Source organism: Serpula lacrymans (assembly GCF_000218685.1).
Source record: "Serpula lacrymans var. lacrymans S7.9 unplaced genomic scaffold SERLAscaffold_12, whole genome shotgun sequence".
Taxonomy (NCBI): domain Eukaryota; kingdom Fungi; phylum Basidiomycota; class Agaricomycetes; order Boletales; family Serpulaceae; genus Serpula; species Serpula lacrymans.
The window spans coordinates 172,644-193,811 of record NW_006763301.1 but is presented as its reverse complement, the minus strand read 5'-3'; the positions used below and the strand labels follow the sequence as shown (position 1 = coordinate 193,811).

At 50.4% G+C, this 21,168-nt stretch overlaps 8 protein-coding genes across 8 annotated transcripts; 6 read left to right on the top strand and 2 right to left on the bottom strand.

Moving 5' to 3' along the window:
- Positions 1-151: 151 nt before the first annotated feature.
- Positions 152-1,776, bottom strand: SERLADRAFT_397969 (uncharacterized protein; the record flags this gene model as incomplete). The annotated part of the gene is made up of 8 exons (XM_007321848.1): positions 152-512; positions 562-647; positions 699-818; positions 871-953; positions 1,004-1,112; positions 1,172-1,408; positions 1,464-1,583; positions 1,642-1,776. 8 exons carry the CDS (start codon positions 1,669-1,671, stop codon positions 326-328), a joined length of 972 nt encoding a protein of 323 aa, XP_007321910.1.
- Positions 1,777-1,793: 17 nt separating this feature from the next.
- SERLADRAFT_475422 (uncharacterized protein) lies at positions 1,794-4,460 on the top strand (the record flags this gene model as incomplete). Its single annotated transcript, XM_007321847.1, has 13 exons — positions 1,794-2,585; positions 2,636-2,744; positions 2,805-2,824; positions 2,884-2,981; positions 3,047-3,150; positions 3,217-3,254; positions 3,307-3,514; positions 3,563-3,629; positions 3,693-3,738; positions 3,794-3,849; positions 3,906-3,946; positions 4,011-4,144; positions 4,206-4,460. The coding sequence occupies 12 exons, from the start codon at positions 2,682-2,684 to the stop codon at positions 4,351-4,353; spliced, it is 1,023 nt and encodes a 340-aa protein (XP_007321909.1).
- A 131-nt stretch (positions 4,461-4,591) lies between these two features.
- Positions 4,592-7,969, top strand: SERLADRAFT_475416 (putative asparagine synthase; the record flags this gene model as incomplete). Its single annotated transcript, XM_007321846.1, has 11 exons — positions 4,592-4,804; positions 4,884-5,032; positions 5,086-5,650; positions 5,706-5,996; positions 6,053-6,155; positions 6,206-6,356; positions 6,408-6,449; positions 6,502-6,578; positions 6,631-6,749; positions 6,817-6,856; positions 6,921-7,969. The coding sequence occupies 11 exons, from the start codon at positions 4,639-4,641 to the stop codon at positions 7,006-7,008; spliced, it is 1,791 nt and encodes a 596-aa protein (XP_007321908.1).
- A 3,028-nt stretch (positions 7,970-10,997) lies between these two features.
- On the top strand, positions 10,998-11,911 carry SERLADRAFT_372744 (uncharacterized protein; the record flags this gene model as incomplete). The annotated part of the gene is made up of 2 exons (XM_007321845.1): positions 10,998-11,230; positions 11,299-11,911. 2 exons carry the CDS (start codon positions 10,998-11,000, stop codon positions 11,909-11,911), a joined length of 846 nt encoding a protein of 281 aa, XP_007321907.1.
- A 45-nt stretch (positions 11,912-11,956) lies between these two features.
- Positions 11,957-13,100, bottom strand: SERLADRAFT_397956 (uncharacterized protein; the record flags this gene model as incomplete). The annotated part of the gene is made up of 5 exons (XM_007321844.1): positions 11,957-12,222; positions 12,278-12,366; positions 12,420-12,489; positions 12,562-12,809; positions 12,859-13,100. 4 exons carry the CDS (start codon positions 12,774-12,776, stop codon positions 12,189-12,191), a joined length of 408 nt encoding a protein of 135 aa, XP_007321906.1.
- Positions 13,101-13,210: 110 nt separating this feature from the next.
- On the top strand, positions 13,211-16,510 carry SERLADRAFT_417400 (uncharacterized protein; the record flags this gene model as incomplete). The annotated part of the gene is made up of 11 exons (XM_007321843.1): positions 13,211-13,288; positions 13,344-13,533; positions 13,599-14,291; positions 14,347-14,511; positions 14,578-14,777; positions 14,829-15,265; positions 15,324-15,435; positions 15,492-15,684; positions 15,754-15,823; positions 15,913-15,929; positions 16,237-16,510. 11 exons carry the CDS (start codon positions 13,211-13,213, stop codon positions 16,350-16,352), a joined length of 2,271 nt encoding a protein of 756 aa, XP_007321905.1.
- Positions 16,511-16,752: 242 nt separating this feature from the next.
- Positions 16,753-17,908, top strand: SERLADRAFT_475407 (uncharacterized protein; the record flags this gene model as incomplete). Its single annotated transcript, XM_007321842.1, has 1 exon — positions 16,753-17,908. One exon carries the CDS (start codon positions 16,771-16,773, stop codon positions 16,927-16,929), a length of 159 nt encoding a protein of 52 aa, XP_007321904.1.
- A 1,807-nt stretch (positions 17,909-19,715) lies between these two features.
- SERLADRAFT_335944 (uncharacterized protein) lies at positions 19,716-20,463 on the top strand (the record flags this gene model as incomplete). The annotated part of the gene is made up of 2 exons (XM_007321841.1): positions 19,716-19,988; positions 20,038-20,463. Coding segments are annotated over 2 exons (699 nt in total), but the record flags the coding sequence as incomplete, so codon positions are not given.
- Positions 20,464-21,168: the final 705 nt, after the last annotated feature.

Genomic DNA, 21,168 nt, shown 5'->3' with positions numbered 1-21,168 from the left:
GCGGTGGCCAGGGCGAGACTTTTAAGCCGTCATAAGCCGCATTACATAAAAATGTATGGATCATCTTCCGTCGCAGCGACATCGCCTGTGATGCACAACAAATGTCGCCTTCTCACTTTTCTTTGTCCCTGATGCCATCTTTTGATATCCTCACATGAAAGGCAAACAATCAATTACTAGCATAATGTAAACAGATTTAAAAGAAGGGATAGGGTATCTAACTCAGTATCAAACATGTCCATGCCCACTACAGTGTCCGGGATAGCGCAGCTCCGCAGTGCGCAGACTCCAAGGTCGAACAGCGAACCATGTGCCGACCATGTCATCATCCGTTGTTAGTATTGTTTTGACTTTTGTGACTGTTGTTGTAGCCGGGCCCCCCTGGACCAAAGTACACGCCCACACCAATACCTATGGCAGCCAGGGCAACAATAACGCAGATCCAGAAACATATCCATTTTTTCCTTCGTGCCGATCGAGCATGCTTAACAGCAGTTTCAGTATGCGCGAGCCTTTTTAGCTGGTAAGTATAAATCACAGGGGCGAGCATACAGAACACACCCTTTCTCGATTTCATCGGCGGCGGTTTCTCCTTTATCATGTATCCCTTGCAACTCCTCCTCTTGCTCGGCCACTAACGTTGCCATCTACAAGTAGTCAGTATGAGTCGATAACCTCGGTCTGAATTTTAAATTCACATCATTAAAGAGTTGTGCCAGCTCAGTGAGTGTCTGTTCTATCCGACGAATATCTTGATGTCTCTCTTGCACTTCCCGATAGGCCGCCCTTGAGTCGCCGTATCGATTTGAAGAAGATATCTGCAACAGAGCTCAGAACTTAAAAATAGAAGGAATAATTGGGGCCACCTACTGCTTGTGCAAATATCTGACTACCTCCAGCCTGGTCATCGTTCACCACAGCAGCGACTTCGTCAGGGGTAGCGTCAGGTTTCACTGCGAAAAACAAATTAGCGCTGTCGGCGGACGAACGTGTGAACCCATACCGATCTTGAACTGGCGTTCAACCCTTTCCTTGTACTTCGCACGATACTGCCGCTCAACTTCCTGATATCTCTGCAGTGCTTCCATAAATTTAGATCGAACAAATGCTGTCTGTGCGAGGGTGCCACCGAAGTCAAGTCGCGCACGCGAAAGAAAGAGCGAGTCCTTACTCGATTTTTGCGTATCTTAGCATCTTGGGCGCCAGACGACGTATACCCTTCCAACGACTTTACTCTTTCCTTGATGCTATTACTGAGTTGCCGAGTATCTGCCACAAGCTCTTCCAGTTGCGTGGCATTCTGTTGTGAGGCAGATTCATCCAAAGTATTGAGGGATCGAGAATGGAGGTCGGAGATCCTTGTTATGTTGGTATCAAACTGTTGAATGGCATCTTGAATGGAAGTGATCTGTCCATGACATAAATATTTGAATATTACGCGCGCGAGTTGAATAAGACGATACCTCAGCATAGTAATCGGACATGGGATCAGTAGCTCCATTTGTGTCGTTTGTGTGCGTACGAACCCCCATTTCGTAGGTTCCCTGAGCTCTGTCGGCTGGAGCATTTTGCTGCCTTTGAGCCTGTAAAGGATGGTCAGCCCCAGAGCGCCTGAAGAGCACGTCCAAAGTGGGTGCTCACTCTCAAGGCAGCCAAGCGGTCTTGCGCCATTAGGAAAGACGATGTAGAGAAAGAAAGACGTTTATTATAGTGAGACCAGCGAGGAGAAGAACGCTGCGGTCTTGGACTGTTAGTGCCGAGCACAGCAGAGGGACAAAGTGACGCGATCAAAAGTCAGCACTGCAAAGCACCACGGGCCGTGGGAAACATAAACATCCCAGACGCATTGGTCGATCTTCGAGTGCACGTGGAGCTGATATTGCTAGGCGACGGACGATGCACTCCCAAGTCCACTTCTGTAGCAGAAGCTGCTGGGTGTGAGTATTGCTCGTTGGCAGTCAAGCCAAGCCCATTCGGTGATCTTGTCTACGGCACCTTTATCCAGCCTGTAAGGCCCCCTTTGGTGCGAGGCTAATCAAGTCTTATAACTGACATGTAAGAGAAGATGGAACGGGGCTTTTCCTTGAACACGACCATCATGCCATCTCGCTCATTATTAACCATGTCTCGTCGACGTGATCTCTGTTTGCCACAACAATCCTCGGCCAACCCATTTTTCTAAAGATAACAAACTCAGTAAAATCGGCGGTATCTTTGTACTGGAAAACATTGAGCCGATGGTATCAGCACTTGGTCAGCTTTGGTCAGCTTACCTTTATCCCAGGGGGATACACGGGCTGCTATCGCAAGCTAAAACTTGGTCCTTGTACGTTAAAAGTCTTTTAGCTCTTGAATCCCCTCCTCCCCCTTGTTATACAGCGGCAGAGGACGCGTGTCGTACGGCCTTAGAACTTGACTTTGCCCTTTGATGACTGTTGCCGTTAGCCAACGTAGCCAGCAGCCGCAACTTCAAGTCATCTTGAACACGTGATACTGATATCATCGTCCAATCCAAGGTACAATCGGACGGTAGTCGAAGGAGTATCGGTAGACTAGGGTGATCTACCCCGCACATATATAAGCAGGCAAGTTTGTCCTCTGACTCTAAACTATTGTGCTTTTTACGCTCTACCAGCTTTCAAATCACATCCAATATCTCATTCTCCAGCAATCGCTATCCAATGACACTCATCACTGCAAACCTCGGAGGCACCGCTTCCAACGTAGTGGTCAATAAAGTCGGCGTAAGTAAAATTGTATTTCCATAATTCATGCCCATGCTAAGGCTAAGGGATGTGCACCAGCATGGCTTGATGTTCATGACGTGAGTACTTGCCTTTACTGTTTATATTGAGTGTGATACTAATTAACTGGGTCGCATAGCTGGAAAGAAGTTCCCACTCCAGACGAGGAGTGCTTTGAGTCTATCAAGGCAGGTGTCGATGCCCTCCCACCCGGTGTGAAGATGTTCCTCAATGGCGGTAAGATTCGATTGCGGTCTGCGTCTTAATTCAATTTCGGAGCTCATCCCCATCTTGTCCGATAGGGGAATTCTACGGACATAACCGTTCTACTGCCAACCTTGAAATGATCTCACGATTCTTCGAAAAGTATCCGGACTATGCTGATAAGACCTTCCTCTCTATAAAGGTCAGTCTTTTGGTCCCTCCACCTACCCTTGACTGTTAGGACTCGATGGACTTACTTAACGCTTAGGGCGGGGTTGGGCGTACTTCTTTGGTACCTGATTCTTCGTAAGCCACTTGTCACTGCGATTTGGATCCCCTTAACTCATTATGTAATCAGTCCCGAGAACCTGAAAGCGAGTGTCGACACTATCGTAGAAAAACTCCGTGGAAAGAAGCGTCTTGACCTTTTTGAGTGTGCTAGAGTTGATCCCAAGGTCCCTGTCGAGGATGCTATCAAAGTACTCTCCGGTTATGTAAAGGAGGGCAAATTCGACCACATCGGTATGTCTGAGTGCAGTGCAGAGTCGCTGAGACGTGGTCATGCTGTACGTGGCTTCTATTCTTCAATGGGACACTTAATAATATCGGTGTAGGTTCATCCTATTGCTGCTGTTGAAATCGAAGTCAGCCCATGGTCGTACGAGGAAGAGACCCAGAAAGGTGCCTTTCTTGTTTCCAGTGTGTGGTGTCTTGGTACTTACCCTCTATGTAATCATTCCCTAGTCATCGCCACCTCAAAGGAACTGGGTATTGCCGTCATAGCCTATTCGTAAGTTGGAGTTCGCCTTCCCCAAGCATGGGAAATTGATACAGTGATCATCTAGGCCACTAGGAAGGGGTTTCCTCACTGGTCAGATAAAGAGTTTAGACGATATTCCTGGTCAGTAATGGCCGCTCATCTACATCAATGACCGTGTTGACATTTGTTACGTGTAGCGGATGACATGCGCCGCCATTTGAGCCGCTTCAAACCAGAGGTGATTGCTTTCGATCGTTTCATTTGAATGAACATTTTGACGATCAATATTATTTGTCGCCTAGAATTTCAATGTTAACTTCAAAATCGTCGTTGCTTTGTCTGCCATTGCCAAGAGAAAGAATGTCAGCCCCGCACAACTCAGCGTCGCTTGGGTAGGTGCCCTTGGGAAGCATGTCATTCCCCTTCCGGGTTCATCGTAAGTGCAGCGTCCATTTTCTATCAGCACATGTATTTATTGTATTTATTGGTTTGATTAGGCACGCTAAGCGCACTATAGAAAACCTTGTTGGTGGAGATGTGGAATTGTCCGCAGATGATATGAAAGAGATCGAGCATGTCATGAATACGCACGAAATCAAAGGTGATCGGTACTTCGGAGGAGGAGAAGCTTACCTCTGGGGTTAAAGGATGAATTATCGTAAATATCCTGTGTAAAATCATGTTTTGTGTCCACAATGAAGCAATGAAGTGTTAGAGCATGTTTGACTTGAATAGAATATCGCTCTTAGGCATTATATGTCCGATCAATATATTTCGGGTTTATTTTCCGATACGATAAAATCGCTATCTTATCTTATCTCGGATTTGCGACCGACTCGAGTCACTGACAATATTCCTGATTCAAAATTTCGGCCAGCTTTTCAGCGTGAAACTGACTCGGTTCTTCTGCATCCCCATTTTTCTTCCAGCATGTGTGGCATACTCGCAGGACATGGTTTGGAAAAGCCTTCAGCTGATAGAACGCGGTTTATCGCACTATCCAAACGTCTCCGTCACCGCGGACCCGATTGGTCTGGATGTTACGTTGGCAAAGAAAGTATACTCGTACATGAACGGTTAGCTATTGTCGGCGTAGGTGCGTTGAAATCTTCCTTGAGTCTACAGCGTGGTGGCAGTGATTGTCATCCAACGATCGCTTAGCCTGGATTTTCCAGATACTGGTGCTCAACCCCTTCTGAGTGAAGATGGAAAGGTCATACTTGCTGTCAATGGAGAAATATACAACCATATCGCACTTCGTGCCAGCGTTGGTCCCGATGTCAAATTCAAGACTCACTCTGACTGTGAGGTCATTATACCCCTGGTATGCGTGTAGTTTTTATCTGTGCCAGCCACCATCATCTCATCATATTGCAGTATAGAAAATACGACAAGGAATTATGCCAGAAGCTAGATGGGATGTTCTCCTTTGTCTTGCTCGATGAATCAGTATCGCCGTCGAGGATCATTGCCGCTCGTGATCCTATCGGTATCACCACGCTTTACCAGGGCTGGAGCTCAAAGCGCCCCGGGGCTGTCTATTTCGCATCTGAACTGAAGGCATTGGTCGATGAATGTGATAACATCATATCGTTTCCCCCAGGTCACGTCTACGATAGTCGTGACAACTCAACAACGCGCTACTTCCACCCATCCTGGTGGACTGGGGATGCTCCTGATGCCCTGACGCCGCCAACACCTGTAGATTATACGCTCCTGCGAGAATCTCTCGAAGCAGCAGTGAGAAAGAGGTTGATGTCCGAAGTCCCTTATGGTGTGCTTCTGAGTGGTGGGCTCGACAGCAGCTTGATTGCCGCAATCGCCTCGCGGGAAACGGAAAAAGTGGCTCAAGCGCAATATGAAGCACGGCAGCGAAAGCTCAAGGAAGCGCAAAGTGGACCACCAACCCCTACTTCCAGATTTGATGGTATTACTGAGCAAGGTAAGCTAGGAACCAGAAAAGATAGCTGGCTCTTACTTATCGCACCTCGATACAGCAACACTAGCTTCGTGGCCTCAGCTCCATTCGTTCTCCATAGGCTTGGAGAACTCTCCTGATCTACTCGCGGCGAGAAAAGCAGCACACTATCTTGGCACTGTTCACCATGAATATGTCTTCACCGTTCAAGAAGGCTTGGATGCAATCCCCGACGTAATATACCACCTCGAGACATACGACGTAACCACCGTCCGTGCCAGTACACCGATGTATCTGCTTAGCCGTAAGATTAAGGCCATGGGTGTGAAGATGGTGCTTAGTGGAGAGGGCAGTGACGAAATTCTAGGAGGTAATGCACGTCGTAAAACTTGTATCATCGCGTTGCATCTAATCAATGTTATTCAGGTTATCTATACTTCCACGCAGCCCCCGACAGTCAGTCGTTCCACCAGGAAACTGTTAGGCGCGTGAAGAACCTACATACTTCCGACTGTCTTCGTGCCAATAAGTTAGTGTCTATGATATTCTTGTGTGTGACCAGTAACAAACGTTATACAGGTCGACCATGGCTTGGGGTTTGGAAGCGCGGGTTCCTTTCCTTGATAAGGCCTTTTTAGAAGTCGCCATGAATATCGATGCAAAAGATAAGATGTTCTCCAAAGGTGCTTCCCAGGAGGTCGATGCGGATGGTCGCCCGAAAATGGAGAAGGTTTGTAGCGCCTGACCACTTTCATGATCGTGAAAATCTAACTTTGTTCAGTATATTTTGAGGAAAGCCTTTGACTGTTCACCAGATGGGAAGGTATAGTAATTTGCCAAGAAATGGTGCATACCGTGCTGATAAAGGTCACCAGCCTTATCTTCCAAAGTCTATTTTGTGGCGTCAGAAAGAGCAATTTTCAGATGGTGTGGGATATTCTTGGATAGACGGGTATGTGTATTCCTCGAGTTAGCCTCCAGATAGCTCGATAACCTTGTCTTAGGATAAAAGATCATGCTGCGGCGGTGGTATCGGATAAAGAGTTCTCTGACCGTGCACAACGATGGCCACTTGAAACACCTGATACGAAAGAAGCGTACTTCATTCGAGAGATATTTGATGGTGCGCTCAACTATCTTTAATTTTGTGTAGGGTTGAAACTCAGCCTGTTCTATCCTTTCACGGGCAGGCCTTTTCCCCCTTGAGGCTGCAGCAAGGACAGCAGTGCGGTAAGCGCATGACTTTTGTTCAGTGGTACGACTTCCATCTGACCTTGGCATCACACATCTTCAGGTGGATTCCTCGAGGTGATTGGGGCTGTTCAGCGGATCCAAGCGGACGGAGTGTTAGCATTCATAACGCGGCGTACGGAACGGATTGATTGAACTAAAGCATAGCAATGATACATCTGGACTAGCTGGATCAAAAACTAGCACTGTAAGAAATAGGAAGGAAGTAGCCAAGTCGTTTATATGGCCAGGCAGTTGATTAGATGAGCGAGAGCTTGAACGATGTCAATGTAGGTTCCACAAATAATGTCTGATAAGAAGAAAAGCATGTGAAGCAACGAGTGGTACGGTATCGTGAAACAGAGAGTACTAGATGACATAGCAGAAGCAGAATGGCATGACAAGGTAAGGGGGTGCTGACCATGGAAAAAAGGAGGGTAGGTATTGCAAGATATAATGAACAATGTGATTGATAATGAAGAGGTATTAAGAATAGTTGATATCTAAAGCTTAAAATTATTGGGTTAATGATGGATCCTGAACCAACATCTGACGGTATAAGCCTACCCCAGAATCCTCAGACGGAGAAGGGGGAACTGGTTGTTTGGTAGTCGTGGTAGTAGCGCGAGTGGCAGAGCTTGTTTGGGAGATTTGGCGAGGACGCTTTGAAGTGGGCGTAAGAGCGGACCGAGTGCTGGTGTCCCATGCAGGTCTCGTCACTGTTGCTTTCATAGAGTGACCATCTTCTGAGGGTGCGACGCGCGTGCGAGTGCTGGGTGTTCCTTGAGTGCGTCGGCTTGCGGGACGTGCTGTAGGCGATGTTTGGTCGCCAGAGACAAGACGTGTTCCGAATTTAGCATTTGCAGACGACTCTCTGCCATATGATGAAGTACCTGGCGAGACACGCCGAGTGGTACCGATAGCACCGTGTTGCTTAGGCTTGAGGACTGGTTTTTGCAATGTGACTTTGTCTGCTCCCCAGTAAGAGAAACTCATTTTGCTCTTCTTGTCGGAGTCATCGGACTCGATACCCTCCTCTTCGTCGTCGTCGGGAAGAGGCACGATTTTTGGCTGTTGAGCAGTAGCAGAGTGTACTTGTGCCTTCGAACGTACAACACTACAAGCATATTAAACACCACAAGAACAGGATGACAAAGAAGAACAAAGCTTACTCTTCCATCGAGACGACTCCTTCGTTTGGCTGAACAACGTCTCCAATAACCCAAGTCTCGATCTGAAGGAACACAAACGGTGAAATGATATGGCAACACTATCTGGATCGACCTACCTTGACAAACTTATATAGGTTGCGAGGTTTCGTATGTGAATTGCGTCGTCCAGTGGAGGCGTACTTGGCTTTGCCTTGCAATTCTGGTAGAGAGTTTGTTCTGGAGTTCGTCGCGGCGACCAATGGTAGAGATGTCGTGCCGGTGCGCTGACAACGTAAGACCACGTCGTTGAACACCACAAGCCACAAGTCTTTCTTCCCTCCAACACCAGTACCAGTCCCTAAAACATCACTCAGGCGCTTAAATGATGTTTTACCTTTGACGGCTCTAGGATTCAAGGCGGAAGGAGGACTACTTCCCTTTGAAGATCCATTTGGAGAAGCAGGAACTAGTATCTGCCTTTCTTCCACCAACAATCTCGAAGGTTTCGGTATAGCGAGCTGTTTGACCTTGTCCAAACCCTCGATTCGCGCGAAAACATCTCTAGTTCTGTCTCTATCTTCCTTCTGTATTTTCTCATCCTCGATGCTTCGCACGATAGTTTCGACCTCTGCGACCATCTGCAGTGTGCTCTCATACTCGAATGTACTGGGGTCTGTATGGAAGAGCAGGTTTTGGAATAGTAGAGGGTATTTGAGCAGGCGTTGGAATGGCTTGGAGAGCGTGATAGCAAGGCCCGTCTCGCCTTTATCACACGCATTTTCTTCGAGTTTCTGCAGATACTTGCAAACTTTGAGCCATTCTGCAGAGTCTTGATTCTTAGGCTTTTTAGCAGCACTAGCAGTCGATAGGGCATTATCAACTTGTTCGAGAGCGCGCTCCAGATGAAGCACGTAAGTTGCATAGCCCTGGAAGATGTGAGACTAATTTGGGGGAGGTTAGAAACGTGGGATCAAAGGTGAGCAATGAAATAAACCAACATTCGATACGAACACGTCCGCCAGAGACCGCACAAGGGGATATTGTTCATCATATCTCTTTTTCAAACCTTCGCTGAGCTTGGCATGCCCATCCAGCACCCCACTCTCAATAACCTCCAAGCAGATACGAAAATCTTCTGGCAGTTGGTGGGGAGGAACGGCACTACCGAGAGTGTCCGATCGAGTCTGACTTTTCTTGAATTTCCTCAAAACTCGAGACCCTTGATTCGGAGTAGCTTTACGATCAGCTACGGATGCTTGACCTCCGCTATTGTTTCGATCTCTCTCGCGCTCCATCAGGATAGACTGTCGACCCAGAGACTGAGATGATGCGGTCATCGGGTTCACACGGGGTGGCGGAGGAAGAGAATGGTGTGACCGTGAAGGGAATGGCACCGACTCACTAGTCTTAGCAGCTTTCGAGGCACTACGATAAGGGGATCGAGGGTGGTTGTGCTTGGCGGCTAAACTTTTGGTATCTTTTGGTTTCCTTGATGAGCGGTAGCTTTTCCCCATTTGATCATCATTCTCGTCCTCCTCATCAGTCTCCAATGACTCCCCATCGATATTGGGTGTCTGTGACACTTTATCCTTGTCATCCTTCTTTGCCGAACTCGGTGTGGTTGCAGAGGCACCCTCGGACCGGTAGCCTACGGGCGACATGAAGCGAGCCGCGATGGGTAGCTGTTCCAGAGACTCTTGAGGAGAGTCGATGCGTGAATATTCTTCGAAATCTGTATAGGGAGTCGAGGAGACTGGAGGTGACGCGTAGGGATGGAGGAGAGGCTCGATGAACGTCTCCTTCATTTTGAGCAGTTCATTGACGTATCTGAAGAGACGTGTAAGCTTAGTTGCAAGATTGTCAAATAATCTATACCTTTCTTCACTCGCCACAATTTCCCATAACACTTCTTGTCGTGTGCGCTCTCTGGGGCCCAGGTTAGATACCAAGTCCTCTTCGGCTCCTTCACTCCAAGAAGTGACGGCCAGAATACGGCTGCTGGCGTTGGACATCTGAGAATAAGGCGTGCCAGATCGGACAGATTGAGGATACGGAGATGTCGCAGTCCGGGTGGAAGTTGCCTTTGTAGAAGCGCCAGAGCCAGTAGCCCTACTTGTGGAACCGACATCTGTCCTAGATGCTGAGGCTGCAGTAGAAGTAGAGCCACGAGGATCCTTACCATGTGCTGCCTGGAAACGCGACAACGACGTTTTCAACGGAGCGCCCGATGTAGATCCATTACTTGAGGGCTCTGGCAAGGGCCGGTCATTGGATGGTCCTGAAGGAGTAGGAGGAGGGGAGAGGAAAGCGACTTTTTTCTGGACATCGCTATTCCCCTCTGCGGCCTTGACGCTCCCGTTTGTAGTTTTTCTCGAGCTGCGACCAGTTGACTCTGGCTCTGCTGTCAAGGGTGCGCCAGTGATGCCCAGGCCAACGGAGCTGTCCTCAGCACGGAGAGAGGGTTCTGTGGTGTGTGGGGGAGTTGTTGTGGAGAGAGATTCGTTGGTGGGGGAGTCGGAGGGGTATGGCTCTTCAATTGGGGGTAAAGGGCGGGCAGTAAGGTCGGGGAGAGGCTTGAAGGATGTGAGGGATGGCGGGGTCGACGTGGCGCGTTGAGGGGGCCATTCTGGGAGAGGGCCAAGCTGCAAAGGCTGTTTTTCTCTCTGGGTTGGGGTCGAGTTTATATCTCTGTCTTTTACTGAATCTTTATCCTTTTCTTTCGTGAGTCCTCTGTTGAGGCGGTGAAAAAGGGCCTTCATTGCGCGATTGGTGATGATCCAACAAGGCCCAGCGCTCGGAGCAAGCCTTGAACGGAACAGACACCCAAAGCAAGGAAATCCAGCACTGTCGAGAGCAAGCAAAAAGAGAGGAACGTGGAGATATGGGCAGGTTTATGCATGCATACGGTGTAGCCGCTGCCCACTCGGAATCAAAACAAGGCTATACAGCCATTTTTACGGGATCGCTTGTCTCCTCGTGTTTTTACCATCATGGCACCTTTACCAGCGCACCATACAAAGCATCTCAGGAGTCTCTCTTATTCTTTTGGAATCTCTTCTTTTTCTCTTTCCCAGCTCGACGACGGGCGCTCAAACGGCACAGCTCTTTGGCTGGGGGCCCAATGTCTCTCGCTATTCCTCGCAGACATACACAAACGCCTTTTTACCGCAAACACAAACCCTCCCAGGGTCGTGGAACTGGGCAGTGGTATTGGCCTAATGGCGTGCGTCTCATCTAAAAATCAGAAGGCGTCTCACTTTATCATCCCTTTTCCATGTCCGGTAAACTCAGCCTCGCTCTATCCTCTCTGGGCTGCGATGTCCTTGCAACGGACGTAAAGGACGTCACCTCTACCGTTCTTCTCCAAAATATCGCTGCGAACTCTGCTCAGTTACCCATCAATGCCGGTTCTATTCAGGTCCGCGAACTCGACTGGACTGTTCCTCCTGACCACTGGACCTGGCATAACGACAATGTCATCGCTGCTGCAGGTCCATTGAATCCACCATCCCCATCTGGCAGCAGTGTGCATTTGCTCAACCCGCCTTTTGATCTTATCGTTTCGTCAGATACACTATATAGTCCAGAGCTCACTCAGCCCCTCTTGCGTTCCATTCGAGCTTTGTGCATTGCATCAGCTCATGCATATTCACCTCCTCGGACCCGTGGACCACCAGTCTATCTTTGTCTTGAGCGTCGAGATTCATCTCTCATCGACCAAGCTCTCCTAGATGCCAGAGATACATGGGGCTTTCGAGTGGAACGAATTCCTCACAAGAAGGTCGCAAAAGCCATGGAAAAGGGGGGGTTGAAATGGCACAAGGATGACTGGGCAGGAGTAGAGATCTGGAAACTCACTTTGGAGTTCCCACAGCGCGAGAATCTAGAAAGCGTTGCCAACTAACGTGAAATGCACAGTCCCATGCATCGGAATTTTAATAGCTCAAGGGGGGTTGCGTAGCGACTGCACTTATATTGTACACTGCTCTTTTAACGGCATCATCTTTGAAGTCATGACTGTCATACATTTAACATGAATACATCCACAAAAAGTGCAAATAACGTTATGGCCTGAACACTTTAGGCAAGCAAGGGGCTAGCTTTGACATCGTGAGCGACGGCGATTAATGCCAGTCATTTTTCTCTGGTTGCCAGCGCGAACTCAGAGTTGTGGGGAACAGTCATGGATTAGAAGAGCCGTTCGTTTCCATAAGCCTATGTAATCGTAATGAGTAAAATTTACAGCGCTGAACATTTATAGTGGTCTCACCTAGCAAAACTTTGTACGTTGTTATCCTCTGCCTCGTCTTCTCGGCGTGTAGCTACGAGCTTTAGTGTCCGATCAAAGCCGTGATTGGACTGGTAAGACATTTCAGAGAGCGTGCTGCAAGATGTATTATTGTCTGACTGACCAGATCCCTCCAAGTCTCCTCCTCGTCACTCTCCGTTTGTAGTTGGTATATCTGAAGAAAGCCTTTGAATCTGGTCCACAAAAGCGGCATGCATTAGCATAACTACTAAATTTTATTTGGCAATGACATATCAGAAACTCACGTCAGTCCACCGTCATCAGTTACATCTAAAAACTCGACCAGTTCTTCTTTTGTTTCGTCGGAGAAAGGAGCGCCATTCGTATCGCGAGCCCACGAGTCGAGGCCTTTTGGAGTGAGATAAGAGCCCTCTGGAGGGACGAGCATGGCCAAGCTTTTTCTCTGGGAATTCGCGGTAGACGGGGGTTGTGGTGTGCAGTACTTGGCGAATATATGCATCAAGCAAGCCTCGAGCTAGGATCAAGTATGCAACTTCCGTCGTTCGATATCAGGTGTCAAAGATATAAGACTATAGACATACCTTGTTCGATATAGCGCCATCGTCGTCGAGTAGCTGCACGCTGCCAGGCGCATTTCGCCTCCCCTGTCGAGAGGCAGGTTCTGGCGTCTCTGGACGAGGCGACTGGACGCGAGCGAGGATGTCTTGATTCATGATAAGGGCGTAGAAAGTAAAAGCAGCGATTGAGAATGAATCTGATATGAAAAAGAGACCGCAAAGATGGGCGATGAAAGATTCTGGATTGCCCGGGTCTGCACGACCTCAACAAGCCGTTTGCTACGCTCATGCAACGGGGCACAGATGAGGCACGTGATGGCAGTGGGTGTGGGACAAGATCACCGCATTCGGACGAGAGCCTTTCTTCAGTGCCATCATGACCTCTAAAGCGGAACCTCTTTCCATCGAGTCCCTCCTCCAAAAGCAGAGACAGGAGAAGGAGGCTGCCTCGAAAGTGAGTTGTCTTTCAAGATGCACATGCTCAACACTAATTATTATCCGAAATGTAGCCCAAATTCTTATCAAAAGAGGAACGTGCAACGATTGCCATTGCTAAACGTGCTCAGGAGCTCAGAGAACAACGAGAAAGAGATGAGAAATCAAAGCAGGACAGGGATACACTAGAGCGAGACGCGGAGGAGGTCAGACAGAGAGAGCGCAATCAGTCTAGGTATGGCGCTGGTGGTGGTGGTAGTCGATGTCAGTCATTAATCTCATCCTAGGGTTTACACCTCATGACCGTTCATTCCTTTTATGAATTCTAGATGACGATCGCTATGCGCATCCCGAAAAAGACAAAGACCGTTATGCACGACGAGATGGTCGTGATTCACGAGATAATAGAGACCGACGGGCTCCCCCTGATCACCGACCTCCTCAAGCTCAGAAAAACTATCAAAATGTACCAACAGGCCCTCGAGCAGATCGTGGAAAAGCCCCTCCATCTGGTCCAGCGTCCACAACAAACTCTCCAGCTCCCTCTTCTTCAATGCCTCCTCCTCCGGTCCCATCCAACCCTAATGGACAGTCGACTCTTCCCGAATCCTCGACTCCATACGTACCCCCCATGACCAACGATGACCTCCACGCCATTCGTTCTCGGTATTTGGGTGTCGACAAGAAGAAGCGCAAGATTCGCAAAATGAACGACCGAAAGTTCGTTTTCGACTGGGACGAACAAGACGATACGTTTGCAGAAGACTCGCCTGTAGCTGTGGGAACTCATCGTCAGGGGGCTCAGGTTATGTTCGGACGTGGTAGACTTGCTGGTATGGACGATGGCGGAGCTGGGTCAAGAAGAGGTCCTGCTCTCGATACCCACTTGGCAGATTCTATGGAGCGACGTAAAGCAGCCAAGTCTGGGCTTGACGAGAGGCATTGGTCCGACAAGTCGTTGGATGAGATGAAGGAGAGAGATTGGCGCATTTTCCGAGAAGATTTCAGTATTTCTGCTCGAGGTTAGTTTCACTTTCTTTCCTATATTGAGTTGACGACGAGCGTGTTCCTTTTTAGGTGGAGCTATCCCTCATCCGCTACGCTCATGGACGGAGTCTGCCATACCTGAAATTATACTGGATGTCATCGCCAAAATTGGTTACAAAGAACCATCTGCCATTCAACGACAAGCCATTCCTATTGGTCTGCAAAATCGTGATATCATTGGTATCGCTGAAACTGGTGTGTAGATTCAGTTCTACACCTTTTTCTTCTTTTACCTTCTAACGATACGTTCTATCTATGCAGGTTCGGGTAAAACTGCAGCCTTCGTCATCCCTATGCTTTCATTCATATCTACAATGCCGCCGTTTACCGACGAGATCAGACATTTGGGCCCTTATGCTCTTATTCTAGCCCCGACTCGTGAGTTGGCGCAACAAATCGAAAGCGAAGCCCGGAAATTTGCTACCCCACTCGGGTTCCATTGTGTTTCTATTGTCGGAGGAGTAAGTAAATTTCACGCTTGTCTCCTATACCCTATTGACCGAAATCTCCAGCGAGCTGTAGAAGAGCAACAGTTCAACCTTCGTGAAGGTGCTGAAATCATTATCGCCACGCCTGGTCGTCTCAAAGACGTTCTAGAGCGACACGTCCTTGTCCTTTCCCAATGCCGGTATGTGGTCATGGACGAAGCTGACCGAATGGTACACCTCGGTTTCGAGACGGACTTGCTCTTCATCCTCGACAAACTCCCAAGTGAAACGATGGCGGGCGAAGACATGGGTGAGCAGATGGACGTTGATGGAGAGACGTTGGTCAAGAAAGGGCGTACGCGCGTGACGACGTTGTTCTCAGCGACGATGCCTCCAGCTGTCGAAAGGCTTGCGCGGAAGTACTTGAAGAAACCAGCCATCATCACGATCGGTGAGGCTGGTAGGGCTGTGGACACTGTCGAGCAACGAGTCGAGTTCGTGAGCGGAGACGAGAAGAAGAAGTGGGTTTTATTTTCCTGCGTTTTGCAGCCTTGGCGCAAGTTACTGATGTGGGTACAGGCAACGCTTGCTGGAGATCTTGAACAGCGGGATGTATGCTTCGCCCATTATCGTTTTCGTCAACCAGAAGAAGACTGCGGATATGGTGGCGAAGGACCTATCTCGTGCGGGCGTGCGTACCTTATTTTATCTGTTTTGCTGGTGCTTTGTATGCTGAACTATCGCTAGTGGAATGCGGCGACGTTGCACTCGGGCAAAAACCAAGAACAGCGTGAAGCTTCTCTACAGGCACTACGCTCTGGGGAAAGCGACGTTCTAGTCGCCACTGATCTCGCAGGTCGTGGTATCGACGTGCAAGACGTCAGTCTTGTCATCAACTTCCAAATGGCTGGCACGATTGAGGCATATGTCCATCGTATCGGTGCGATCGGTTTCTTTTTTGTTCGCTCGACTCACTCGGGCTGATAATTACGCGATTTTATTCGCTTAGGTCGTACGGGACGAGCAGGAAAGCAGGGAACGTCGATCACGTTCTTGACGAATGACGATGATGAAGTGATGTACGTTTATCTCTCCGGCTTGCTATCTTTATCTGATCCGAATCACCATCGCATATGCTCATGTTATCTTTGGTTTTCGCCACTTCTAGGTACGATCTCAAGCAAGGTACGTGCCCTCTGATGAAATATTTATTAATCATGCTTGCTCACTGTATTCGCCATCTGTTTACTTGACATGCGTTTTTTTTCATTCTGCATCACCATTCGCCGTTATTTCCGTATAACCCCTTGCCTTGGCCGCTGCCGTCTGCCGTCTGCCGTCCCTGCCACGCCTTCCTCATCCGTCCACCTTCTCCCTTTTCTTGCTATCAACGGCTACAATTCCCTTCCTCGACATATTAACGAACGTTTTCCCCACGTCCCTCATGCGGCATTCGCTATGCATTGGCTTGGGGTGGGTGTTGTATATACAGAAATATCAAAGAGCCCCGTGTCCAAGGTACCTATGGAGCTTGCGAAGCACGAGTCAGCGCAGCATAAAGTATCGAGAGAGATGAAGCGGAAGCGGGATGCCGACGATCTGGGATGAGAGAGTGTCGAGGGCTGGGAAAGGGGGGATGGAGAATTACCAGTTTAGTGAAAGAAGTCAAGAAAAAATGAAAAAAAGATGCTCAGAGCGTGACCATTTTGATGTCCGAGGGCTCTCTTTCTACGAGTTATGAAGATATCCCTACTCGGTGCTGCTGCAAGTGGAGGGAAGAGAGAGAAAACGGGTCGGTCGTGAGTGATTTTTTGCACCGAGTTCTTGAGCCTGAGATGGGCAGAATGGGGCAGATGGGGCTCGTATCAGTGGTATCGTCGTAGCGCCGGCAGGACCATGTGAACACTGCTGCTGGGTACTTGCGGGCGTTGGGGGCACCCTCCCGACGAACGTCCGAGCGGACCGTTTTTGCTGCTTTTGAGCTGGTGAAGCCGTGCTCGATGTACCTGGGGGCAGGGGTTTTGCGATGATGCGGCGGGCATGGGCGGCCGTGCGGTGTCTGGTCCAGATGTCGTTCGTTCATCGACTTGATTCTCGTCCTGCCCCTATCGCGGTGGGCCTTCTCGGAGAAAAAGTAAGAGAGGGAGAGGGAGTCTTGGTACTTGCCATACCGGGCGAAAGCTAGGGTGGTTGACGATGTACCAGGACGGACTCGGACGTTCGACTGGGCGGCGGAAATGCTAAGCTAACTCGTGCAGAAGCTGTATATCAGCCAGTTGCAAGACGCACTGGTCGCGTTTCAGGTTTCAGGTTTCGGTTTCGGAGAGAAAGGGGGGTTGGGCAGCTTGAGGCTTTTTGAAGAATCGTGTTGTCCGTTGAGCGCGATTCTGATTCTGATATCTGCTTCTCCATCGACACTCCCCGCAGTATTAACGTTTGTATCGCATCACGCACCCCGTCCTTCTCTCGAGCTTCCGAGTGTGCCATCCGGGTGCAGAGACCACATGATGGTACTATAATAGCAAGCTTCTTGGCCTTTGACCTGTGTCGCGCAAATCAAATCAAATCATAACAAAGTAAACTAAAAGTAAACGACAGTAGTAGCATAATGTAGGGACGTCATTTACCCCGTGGCTCGGGCGAAGGCACGGGTGGTATACCTGACACTTGGCCTCTCTCGGCGTTCTCTTTCGAGTTGCCAAATAGATATTTCGCAAGAAAAAGTCAGTGGTATGGTGTATGTTGGTTCTGAGCTCTGGGGTACGTAACGGGGTACGACCGTCGGCTTGGTTGATTTGGGGATGGTCCACGGAGGGTTGTGGGGAGGTGATTTGGTGTGTTGGGCTTGAGTGAGAGTTCGATGTGGTGCTGAGTTTCTGCGTCTGTTTCTTAACTTGGGCGTCGAGTTGAGGCGTGCTCAGTCGAGTGCTCTGCGTTCATGTCACGGCGTCAAGATTGAACTGATGATATGATTCATCCGCATCTGAGGCAATTTAGTGTAAGATGAACCTGCAATCCATCACAGGACCTGTCCCCCCCTGAGCAGATGACGTGGAAGGAAGACTGCGGGTGGGCGACACTGCAGAAGGGGTGTAGGAAGGAGAGTAGGACGGAGTTGGGGACGCCAAGTGTGATATCAGATGATGGTTGGGCTTATGCACCGCGGACGAAGGAAAGAAGGACAGGCCCCTATCGCTAACCGCGCCCGGTGACAGCGCCATCACGAAAGCACCGATCTGAATCATCGTATGATATCATATGGTATGGCGCGGGCTAAATGCATGATGCATATGCACAGGGCGATAAGTACCGCTGCCAATCTTGTCACATCGTATATACGCGCCACTCGAGTCGAGGTGGGGACTTGCGGTGCTCGTTCTGTTCCTCGACAGTGACATATTTGACTCGGAGAGACATGCTTTAGTTTCTGTCGCGAGTGTTTCTTGATCATTGATGAGATGATGTTCGGCTGGATTCGACGCAAGCCCGACAAAAACAGAAAGAAAAGCAATTGACCAAGAAGAACCTCGTTCGATGCCTAATTACAAGAGTGATCATATCAGAATCAGTACTTGACGGTTTTTTGTGAATCGGCATCGTAAATCGCAATCACAAATCGTCAATCATGACCAGCATCAACGATCCCAGGCAAGCACGACTCGGAACAACATCGTATAATCAACCGAGTATAAATGAACATCCGTTTGCGCCCGATGGACTGCAATGTATATGCATCAAAGGCACAGCACGCACGCCTTGCCCATCATCGTAAAACGGCTTTTCGTCCAAAAGAGATAAATTCTGTAGAGTGCTTAGGCACGCTCGGCACGGATGGATGGAGGGGAGGGACCCCGGGGAGTGTTGAGGCCCGGCGCCGTTGCGCTCAAGAACTCATGTATGGTTGGGGAGAATCGTGGCGGCTGTGGCAGACAAGCGTTACATATGCTGAGGGAGCGATTGTCGGAGGGGAGGGGCCAAGGCACTAGTGGTGAATCTGATGGAGGTTCTAAGAGGTGTGAGATGGGGCTAAGGGCGAGATAATGGAATAGTTGAAACAGACAAGTATGACACGAAAATGGATGATGGCGGAGAGGGTTCCTCGCTTGCTCCCCTTTCAGCGGGAGGGAGGAGATGCCGAGCGTGACCAATAAACGGTTGGTTCATCCGAGGGGCACGGATGGAGGGAGGGTGACGGCATGTGGGGAGAGAGGCGGCGGGGATGGAGTGGCTGGGGTCCAGGGAGAGTCGCGTGTGTGTATCGGACCGAGGTGGTTACTAAAGTGACCATCCGAGTCTCTCCTTGCTTTCTCTCCACCACGAACGATGCTCTCTGCCAATCCCATGCGTCCCATCGACATTGACGACGAAACCGACCACTCCCAGCCCAGAACCCCCCTCGACCACTCCTCCTCCTCGTCCCAGCCCAGAACCCCCCTCGACCACTCCCCCTCCTCCTCGTCCCAGCCCAGAACCCCCCCCGACCCTCCCAACTTCACGTCCAGGTTCAGGCGTCGCATATCAAACTCGCATCCCCCCTCTCCCCCCTCCACACCCGCCGTCCCCAAACAGGGCCCACTCCACGACCTCAAGCGTTTCCTCAACCACCACATCCCACACCACCACCCCCACCTCCGCCACCCAATCACCTCCGCATCCTCCCAGAACACCTCCCCAGCCTCAACCCTCCCCCACACCACCATACACACCCCCGCAGATCCCCATCAGCTCCCCTCAGAGCAGCGTCGCGGTCTCGACTTTCCCTCCTCTCCCATCAATGTCCGTCACCACAGGCACACCATCCCACACAGGGAATCACACCACCGTCTCCCCTCCTTCATCCGCAAGGAAAAACAAAAGCCACACTCAAAAACCCCCTCTCCCTCCCACTCCTCCCTTGCCAGCTCACTCCCAATCTCACACTCTCCCTCCAGCACAATCGACTCTTCTCCCCATCCCATCCCCTCCCTCTCAGACGCAACACATGCCCACCTCTCAAAGAAGTACGGAAAGTGGGGTCGCGTCCTCGGCTCAGGCGCAGGCGGCACTGTCCGTCTCATAAAGGCCAGCAGCAAGAACGGAGGCTCCATCTTTGCCGTAAAAGAGTTCCGTCCAAAACGTACCGGAGAGTCTGAAAAAGAGTACCAGAAAAAGGTCACCGCTGAGTTTTGCGTCGGTTCCACCCTCAAACACCCCAACATCATCCAGACCGTCGACATCGTCAGCGATCACGGCCACTACTACGAGGTGCCTCCTTTCCTTTTCCCCTGCCCTTTTCTGCTAACCCTCTACTCAGGTCATGGAATACGCCCCCTACGACCTCTTCTCCGTCGTCATGTCCCACAAAATGTGTCGTCCAGAAATCTACTGCGTCTTTCGCCAGATCATCTCCGGCGTCGACTACCTCCACTCCCTCGGCCTCGCCCACCGCGACCTCAAACTCGACAACTGCGTCATGACCTCCTCAAACGTCGTCAAACTCATCGACTTTGGCACTGCCACCGTCTTTCACTACCCTGGCTCATCACCCACCCTCGCCACAGGCGTCGTCGGCAGCGACCCCTACCTCGCTCCAGAGGTCCTCACTCAAAAGGAGTACGATCCGAGGAAGACCGACGTCTGGAGCGTCGGCATCATCTTTTGCTGCATGCTCCTCAGGAGGTTCCCCTGGACGATACCCGACGTCAAGACCGATAAGAGCTTTAGGGCCTTTGTCCATGCCCATCCCGATCTCAGCCTCAAACCACCCCCGAAAAAGGTCAACGGCAAGGTGAATGCATCCCCCGTGCCGACCGCGACCAACCTCACCGCGACCTCCTCCCACATGACCGCCTCTACGTATACCACCTTTTCAGCCCCCTCGTCGGACGAGGAAGAGGGAGAGATCAGCCCCGGCGAGGCGAGGCGGCGCGCGTTGCTAAGTCCGGGGCGAGTCGTCTGCAGCGCCACCCTGCCGCCTGGGCTGAGCGGGCTGGGGGTGGAGACGAAGGAACAGGAGGCGCTCAGGCGGGCGAGTGGGGGCGGCGACGACGGCGTGAGGAAGACGGAGAGTCCGGTGGAGATGGATCCGAGTGTGTTGGTGTTTGCGAGGCCTGCTGCGTCGACGGAGAGTTTGCCGGTGGGGTATGCGTCGCATACGGAGTCGCATGGCTATCCCTCGGCGCATCTGCATCATCCCCATCCTTTCCCTCATCCGCCTCATTCTCGGCTCTCGCAAGCCGTCGACGAGTGGAGGGACCGCGAGCGGAGCAGCACGCATGACACGCAGTGCAGCGGACGAGCAGGGTGAGGGATTTCGCAGAGGAGGCTGGGGAGATGAGGACGCCAAAGATGAGTAGTTTGACGGCGTTGCCGTCGTCGATGTCTCCTTCTGTGCCGCCAATACCGTCGTCTCCCGCGTTCTCAGCCTGGCGTTGTCGGCGTTAAC